General features: G+C 42.8%; 2 protein-coding genes across 2 annotated transcripts; one reads left to right on the top strand and one right to left on the bottom strand.

Moving 5' to 3' along the window:
- Window positions 1-468: 468 nt before the first annotated feature.
- Window positions 469-2768, bottom strand: LOC306775201 (E3 ubiquitin-protein ligase TRIM39-like). Its single transcript, XM_079265507.1, has 2 exons — window positions 2640-2768; window positions 469-2563 (listed from the first exon to the last, which is right to left on the bottom strand). Exon 2 carries the CDS (start codon window positions 2544-2546, stop codon window positions 1161-1163), a length of 1386 nt encoding a protein of 461 aa, XP_079121633.1. The 5' UTR covers window positions 2547-2563; window positions 2640-2768; the 3' UTR covers window positions 469-1160.
- A 151-nt stretch (window positions 2769-2919) lies between these two features.
- lsm3 (LSM3 homolog, U6 small nuclear RNA and mRNA degradation associated) lies at window positions 2920-5580 on the top strand. The gene is made up of 4 exons (XM_079297240.1): window positions 2920-3039; window positions 3960-4070; window positions 4184-4279; window positions 4959-5580. The coding sequence occupies exons 1-4, from the start codon at window positions 3019-3021 to the stop codon at window positions 5037-5039; spliced, it is 309 nt and encodes a 102-aa protein (XP_079153366.1). The 5' UTR covers window positions 2920-3018; the 3' UTR covers window positions 5040-5580.
- The last annotated feature ends 3417 nt before the right edge of the window (window positions 5581-8997 follow it).

The following is an 8997-nucleotide window of genomic DNA, read 5'->3' as shown; positions in this document are numbered from 1 at the left end:
TAAATGTGATATTGAGAGTTTTAATATATATATATATATATATTAGTGCTGGGCAACGATTAAAATATTTAATTGCGATTAATCGCATGGATATTTTGCGATTAATCGTGCTTAATCGCATTGTTATGGCAAAGTTCAAGAATGAATTCAAAAGTAGTGTATTGCGCACTTTTATTTTAAAAGTCCTGCTGTATGAACAAAAGTGCAATAACATTTGGTTCACGAGATGCAGGCAGCATGTTTCATACTTAACGTGAATATAATTCATACTTTGTTGGCATCTTATTCTGAAAACCGGATGTTCCTCTGAAGAAACCGGATGTTGTCTCACGTTAATCTTTCCGCTAACTTTCAAAGTCCTTCGCTCGCTCCCGACCTGTGCCGTTTAAATTAGTTTATTTATATATCGTGTAAATTGTGAACATTTCATGTAATTGAACCTCTGAACAATGATTGAAGCTCAAACCTTCAGTTGATGATGAATTGATTCTTTATTCGTCATTTGGATCCATCAGCTTCCACAAAGTGCTCGCTGGTCGTCATGACTCCACACACACACACAACAACAATCAAAGAAACTCAAGTTTAAAACGACACAGTATCCACAACAAGAACTAGAACGACCGACTCACGGCTGTATTCCTCCACCAACCGCTCACGTTACAGTTCACAAACATGTCTGTTCACAACGTCACCACTTCATCATTTGTGTGGAATTATAATGAATAATTAGATGAATTCTTGATTGTTCTGTGACGTCAAAGTGACTTTTGACCTCACGTTATAATCAGTTCATCCTTGAGTCCAAGTGGATGTTTGTGTGAGAGGTGAAGAAGTTCCCTCCAGACGTTCCTGATACATCACATGGATGAGAACGGAGCGGACGAACATCGTGAAAACAAGACGACAACATGAAGCCTCTGGTCTCGGCGGTCGAGAACGGCTGAACAAAGCACAACGTGAGCAACTAAGTGATATATTTATATATGAAAAGGTAGAGAACAGAAACAAACAGCTGATTGTCAAACTAAAGAACAACAATAATACAACAATAACTGAAATAATAAAGATATATTGAGAAGAATGAGACATCAGGAGGACAGGTGAAGCTTTAAGGCTTTAAAACATCAACACCATGAATATATTTATGATCTTTATCTCTAACTGCTCTGTTCCACTGTCACACACACCTTCATTGGTAAGATATTCACTTCATCTTTAGTGTGAATGATTGGAAACATCCTCTCAGTGAAAGTGTGTGTGAAGGTGTGTATGTGTGTGTTAGTATCAGGATCAGAGAACGACAGCTTTCCTCTGTTCCAGTCCAGATTCACTCTGATCCTCTGGAGCTTCTTCTGCACTTTGAGATCAGTGAGAGCTGATGGTGACTGTGCTGAGTATTTACCATTATAGAACCATATTCTCCATAATCCAGACAGTATGCGTCCCTTCCTCTGGACAGACTCTGCTATCACACCCAGTCTCCAGACTGTACTGTCTCCTACCTCGACATCCCAGCTGTGAGTCCCTGAGTTAAATCCCTCAGAGCCCAGAACAGACAAGTATTCATCAAACCTCTCTGGATTATCAGGAAGCTGCTGTTTCTCTCCTCGTCTCACACTGGTCAGATCTTCAGACAGGATGAGTTCTGGATGAGCAGTGTTTGGGTCCAGAATCACAGGAGTGTAGGAGACCATGTCCTTCATCTTGTTCCAGATGTTGAAGGCCAGGTTGCCCAGGTGTTTGGCCTCGTCTATCAGAGCTCCTGAGAGCAGCTGTGGATCCTCCAGCAGGGGGCGCTGCTGGACTCTTTCCACTGCAGCCTTGTAGTTGTTGAGGAATGAGACGTCTTCAGCTCTCAGCTCGTCCTCTGTGGCTCTGACTGTGTCTGAAAGAGCTGCTATCTCTCTGCTCAGAGCCTCCATCTTCTCCTTCATCATCTGACTCTTCTGCTCCTCTTCCTCCCTCAGTGCAGCCATCCTGGCCTCCTCTTCCTCCTCTAGAAACTGGTGAAGCTTCTTAAACTGATCCTTAATCTGCCTCTCTGTGCGTCGGGCCTGGACCTTCATGTGTTGTGCTGTTTGATCAGACTTCACTTTAACTTCTTCATAAACCTTTAACTTCTCCTTTAAGGGCTTCAGGGATTTCTGGATCTCCTCTTTGAGATCCTCTGCAGCTTCATCGATGGGTCTGAATCTGTGGTCGCTGTGTTTCTCTGAAACGCTGCAGACGAGACACACTGGCTGCTGATGGTCCAGACAGAAGAGTTTGAGTTTCTCAGAGTGCAGACTGCAGAGAGGCTCTGAAGCTCTCTGATCTCTCTCCAGTAAGAAGGACTCACACAGGTTCTTCAACACCAGGTTACAAGGTGGTTGATTCCTAGAAGATCTTCTCTTACAAACTGGACACTCCTGAGTTGGTTTCTCTCTCCACCAGCTCTTCAGACAGTCTTTACAGAAGCTGTGGCTACATGACAGAACAACAGGATCTCTAAAGACTTCACGACAGACCAGACAGCAGAGATCCTCCTCTGATCTGGAAGCCATTTAGTCTGTGAGTGAAGCTGAAAACACAGAAAGGACATCAGTCATGGCTCCCCTCCCTCCTCTACTAACTTCACTGTTTTTAGTCAAACTCACATTCAGTGTGTGGAGCGTCAGCAGGTTGAAGCAGCAGTGTTGTAGTTTTCCTCTTTTCTCTCCTGGAGCTGAACTCACTCAGAGGAATCTGATCGTCTGTTTTCAGGCTGCGTGTGTCTCTTTAGTGCGGGAGAAAGACAAACTGTTTCCTGCTTCGTCTCAAGCGAGTCAGTCGAGGGGTGGAGCTTTGTCACGCCTCCTCTGATGAATGTTGTTGGTTCCCATGTAACACTGAGGCGTGTCTCCCGTAGTATTAACTCATTGCTGGATCTGTAGACTGAAGGAGTCCCCTCGGCTGCTATCTGAAAGCGCGTGTTTTGCTTTAACGGACCTGGCAACTTACGTACCGGTCAAACTACACGACGCAGACTCAAAAACAATGGCGGACGAAGTAGAGCAGGTTGGTGCAGCCTCGTCATATTTGTACCGTTAATCTCCTACACAGCGTTTATTTCACGGTCCCAGAAGAAGCCCGGGGCAACGTTTGAGTCGAGAGCTTGTTTTTAGGGAGGTTATCGTGTCTCTTGTGTTTGTTTTTGCTCCGTAAACAGCGCGCAGCGGTCTGCAAAGCTAACTAAATTAGCATTTAATGCTACCGTCAAAAATGACTACACGTGTTTGATGCTGTTTTGTTGACCAGTCAAGAGCTTAAACCGGCTAAATACACGATAGCTCAAAGCTAATAACTTGTATTTGTATGGTTTAGTTTGTTGGATAAACTGGTTACAGGAGTCTGACTTCTTTCAAATGTTTTAATGGATTATTTTAACCGGATATGACGTTAAATGCTCAAATATAAAATGTAGAAAATACAACACTTCTATCTAATTAACTCTTCACCACGGTTCTTATCTTTTTGTGTCCTTTTTGCATTAGTTAACGTTTAGTTGGGTCTGATTTACTTTCTCTAAATAGTTGTTTTACAGCAGTATTAGTTCAAGTTAAGTGTTTCTACAAGAGACTTGGTGATTAAATCTGTCTCACGTGTCATTCACTAAAATATTAAACCCTCTAATGCAAGGTGAGCCAAAATGTGTTCAGTTTACAAGTAGAACTTGATGACTGTTCTAACCCCGTGGATGAATTAGAATGGTCTGCTGAACAATAAAATGTATTTATGTCTCAGACATCCCTCATTAGAATGGTCTGAACATTCTGTAAAAACCTTTTAATCAGCCGTGAGTGCTGTTAAACAACCTTTTGGCTTTTTCCAAAGATCGCAACTAACTAATAGAAGCAGCAGCCCGCTAAATTAGCTTCTTTTTGTCTCTTGAAATCTGTCTCCGTCACATGTCTGACGTCCTCTCTCGTGTGCTGCAGCAACCGACTACCAACACGGTGGAGGAGCCACTCGACCTGATCAGACTCAGTCTAGACGAGAGGATCTACGTCAAGATGAGGAACGACCGGGAGCTCCGCGGCCGCCTGCATGTAAGACGCACCACTTACAGCAGCGGGAGTCGGACTGTTTTTTCTGCTCTTGCTTTGCAGTCTCTTCTGTGCTTTTCTCCCAGTTCACATGTGCGGTGGTGTGTTTGTCCCAGGCTTACGATCAGCACCTGAACATGATCCTCGGTGACGTGGAGGAGACGGTGACGACGGTGGAGATCGACGAGGAGACGTACGAAGAACTGTACAAGGTACCACATGGTTCCTCCTCTCTGTTTACTGAACAACTGCTGCTGTGGGGCCGTGATTCACCTTCCAAAGAAGCATTTTAAATGCTTATTGTGACGCAGTTACAGTAGTAGTGGTGCCACGGATCATAGAAGTCACGGTTCTGATCACAGATCAGATCAGCACAGAAGAAAAGAAGGGAGCAAATATAACAAGTGTAACTTCTAGAGATCCATGATCACGTGTTTAGCCGGCGATACTAACTGTTGCTCATTGATGATCCATGTTGACGGATACAGATCCCTCTGTTGTGATTATAGCAGCTGGTCCTCGAGGATCCAGACTCTCACAAACCGCTCTGAAGTCTGTAAACCATCAAACAATCTAAATGTTATTATTTTACTTTGTTTAACTCATCTATAGTGTTTGTTTTCTTCATAAAAACACAATTCACATCATTCGGAAATAAAAGATTATATTTTTATGGATAAAACAAATCTTGTCATTAGTCGTTTCATGATGTATTATGAGCGTTAAAGTCATAATTCATCTCTAATATCTATTTATGTTGTTGTGAAAACAGCTTCAGACCAAAGTCTTGATATCAGATTGTGAACTATAACTAATAATATTCATGCATTCTGTGTCTGTTAAAGTTCTGTTCTATCATATGTTGTGAATGACGTTCATCTCCTTCAACAGTCGACCAAGAGAAACATCCCCATGCTGTTTGTCCGAGGAGACGGCGTCGTCCTCGTAGCTCCGCCCCTCCGGGTGGGCTAGTCCTCCACCACTTCCTGGTGTCTAACGCTGATCCGGGGGGGGGGGCTGTACGCTCAAACATCTTCAGACTGTCAACACCGTCCTCCTAACATTCACAACACGCTGCACCACGTCACTGCTCATCCCCATCGTATGTCTTGACTCAAAGACAGAAAGACGACTTGTTTTGGACAAAGAGACGCCATTTTCTTTTGTTTTTATTTGGGTAAAATATTGTTAATAAAAGGTGGTTTCAGGCCACCGTCTGAGTTCCGTTGCTCAGGTTTTTTTACTGGGTTGTGCTCGGTAGAGCAGTAGATGAATCCCCACCGTAAGTTGTTGAATATTGTTTTGAATTCCCTCTTTTTCACAGTCTTTGAAAGTACCAGGCCGTGTTTCAAGTGTCTCGTCGTGGTTTCAGGTAACTGCTTCAGACGTTAGCTTTAGTTGTAGTTTGTTTTTTTACATGTATATTTTGTCGTGTTTCGTGGGACTGGAGAGTGCATCGGGCTCAGATGTCAACATTTGGTTTCGGCAACTTGAATAAAAAAGGTAATTTCAAAAGAAACGTGTGTTTCAAGTCTTTGCTCCGGAAGTTTGTTCTGTGTCACTAATGATGATAAATAGAGCCGCGGCGATGAGTCGGCACTAAATCAATGGATTAGTAGTAAATTAAATAAGTTATAATTCATTCTGGTGTCTGCATCGTGCAAAATGACCCACTGCGGTAACCATGAATATATATATATATATATATATATATATATATATATATATATATACACACACAGTATCACCATTTCATCTATAAATTGACAAATGTGTATAAATATAAATACTTCATGACTACAAGTAAAACATACTTCAAGTACGATAAGTACTACTCATCATGCAGAGTGCTTCTTTGCATGACAGGATTATTATTACAGATGTGTTGATGCATTAGTGAACGTTGAGCTGGTTTTATTTACTGAACACTTGAACACAGTTGAACCAGGAGAAGTGAATGTAAAGCTCCAGGTCAGTGTGAGTATGTTGTACATAAATAACATGTTGAGAGTTTAGCACTATTTAAATACAGTATAAACTATGATGAGTTCTGATTATTACCACGTCTGTGGCCTGTGCATTGTGGTGGAGCTCTGGGTCTAAAATGTGTTTCAGTTGATTGAGTTCACATAGTGCACACTGTAAATACTGTTGTATTACAGCACACTGCCTTTAAAGGCAGGGTCGGTAAACTAGCAAGAGTACGCTATGTTTGAACAATTATCCAACCTAACAACTCAGACCAGTGCTGTCAACTCTTCCAGTAAAAGGAGCGAGCAGCACTATTGCTCCAAAAGTTGCTGAATCTAGATATAAAGTTGCCAAGTCTGCAACACTGGCAGGCCTGTCTCCTCAGGGCTCCTCCAAAGCCACTCCCCTAAAATTATCATCACCAATGTATGTATACCATAGACTGTATAAGAAGCAGCATTTTGGCCGTCGCCATCTTGTTTTTTTGCAACCAGTGAACAGAAGGGACCCTCTGGACGGTGGAGGAGTGACGCCATACGGCTCAGACAGAGACCTGTCAATCACAGCCAGCCCCGCCCTAAAGCACACCCTGCTGTATGGTCCATTTGACTCTAAATGGACCATCTGGTCGAGTCAAATACGTCATTTAGTATCATTGTATGTTGTAGTCACATGTCTCACAAACACACTCACAAACAACACGCATCTCTCCGGATCTCAAGGCTCCACGTCACGCCAACATTCCTCCGCGGGCCAACGAGCCCTCTTCCCAGAAATTAGCAACATTTTCGATAACATTTAGTTGAGCCGACATCACAGCCACGTATCTCACCATATTAGGTCGTATCTAGCTGAGCCAAAAGGTGCACGCACACACACACACACACACACACACACACACACACACACACACACACACACACACACACAATCACAAAGAAGGTTACATGAAGAGACGATGGACACCACAGCTTTAGCCTTCTTTGCAAATAAACCGCTCAAGTGTATAAGATCTCATCTCTTGTCGACTCTTTTATTTCATTAACATCTGCCACTACGACCATAATGTACTAAATGAACATCATGCTGTGTTGAAGAAGACTTGAAACTAGAGATTGAGACATGAACTCATGTTTACAATGTTTACTGAGGTAATAAATCAAGAGAGAAGTAGAGTCATTCTCTCATAGACTTCTATACAACCAGAGGAGTGATGTTCACATGTTTTCTGTTTAAACTCTTCTCCGTCTTTAATGCAACGGATAATTACAGCTTTCAAATGTGTTGTGGAGTAAAAGGAACAATATGTTGACTCGTAAAACGGCAAGAAAATGGAAATAACCAAGTACAAGTACAACAGTGCAAGTCCTGGAGTAAATGTACTGAAGTCTTGTATTGTTGCGTTTCCCCCACCAGAGGGCGGCGCAGACCTACGCTCAGCTGCCAGCATCGCCTCTGAACAGGCTGCTGGTTTAATCTCTGAAGAGCCAGACAGAACTATCAGCATCGACCTCACAGTCACACACACGGTGTTCTGCAGAGAGTTCACCTCGTTCTGTTGTGCTGTTATCACATCAGTTGTTCAGGACACACTCATGATACCGAACGTACACACTCTTCTGTGCAGCGCGAGGCTCCATCATCCGAAGTGGCCTTTTCACGACTCCCAGAAGAATCCCTGCGTTTCGGTTCATGTCTCTGAGTCTACTTTGGTTTAAGTCTGTTTGATATGTCTTCTGTTTTTGTTTTGTTTATAGATATTATAAAATATAAAAGGAAGCCAAATAGCACTTGGGAGTCTCCCCTTCGTACTCATTAAAAACCATGTATGTGATGTCATCTCAGTGTGAAAGCCATGTTCAGGTGAAGTCACGCGACTGATCATTTGTAAACAGCGGTCTTCCTGTTCTGCTCTATATTGCCTCTCGAGCTGTCCGACACAAACCAAACCACTCGAGCGACCGGACGGTGGATATAAAAGAGCTTCGTTGTGTTTTCATCACCAGTACGTGATGTTCTGCACATTCCAGCGAGCAGTTTGAAGTGCTCTCAGACACGACGGTCCTCAAGCGTCACGTCATCCGATTCCCCAAATAAATGCTTCACAACCTCGTGCTTCACGTCTTCGCACTTGTGTCAGAGATATTCTGTTGCGTTCTCAGCACACTCGGGCTAACGGGGTCCCTGAATGTGGCTGAACTCGTTTAAAGCGGCCCCCGTCACTTCTCCAAACACCAATGCTTGTTTGTCTCCTTGGCATTTGAGTGAAGGGTTGTTTCGCAATATGTCAACTGATTTGTGACAGTGCAAACAGGGCAAACAGTGTTTACCTGAGGAGGGACCGGTGGATCTTGCTCCACTATATGTTACACAGCTAATAGTTGTTTGCTGCTGTATTAATGCTCTGCATTTGGAATTTAGCACCTTTAAAACGTTTCTGTGGATCCGTGAAAACGTTTTCGCTTTCAAAGTCACGATAGGAATCCGTTCCTGTTTTAAATTCAGCTTTTCTGTGATTATTCTACTGTTTTAGTGCTGAGTCATCTTCTGCCAGCTGCTGTGTCTACATATACAAGAAAATAACCTTTATCACAGGCGTGTTCTGTAACATCGCATTGAAAAATAAGCGAAGAATATGATACGCATTCTAATTAAAAGAGCTGCATTATTTGTATTTGTATTTGATTTCTGGTCTTTTGTAGTTTGCTTCTTGTACCAACACGTTCCCATCGCCTTGGCGTCGCTTTCTAGCCCAAACTATGAAGCTCCACTTTGGTGGCAATGAACATGTGGTTAACTTTGCACATTTTAAACGGAAACATTTGCGTCGGTTTAGGCGAAAAAACTACTTGGGTTCAGGAAAAGCATCGCGGTTGGGCTTAAAAAAGGACGTCACGTAAATAAAGTAACATCAGTGCTGAAAACACGTGACCTTTCTAATGAGTCGGAACACTTTGGG

This window comes from Melanostigma gelatinosum (assembly GCF_949748355.1).
Source record: "Melanostigma gelatinosum genome assembly, chromosome: 3".
NCBI classification, from domain to species: Eukaryota; Metazoa; Chordata; class Actinopteri; order Perciformes; family Zoarcidae; genus Melanostigma; species Melanostigma gelatinosum.
Note: the sequence above shows the minus strand (reverse complement) of the source record. Positions and strands in the feature narration are given on the sequence as shown.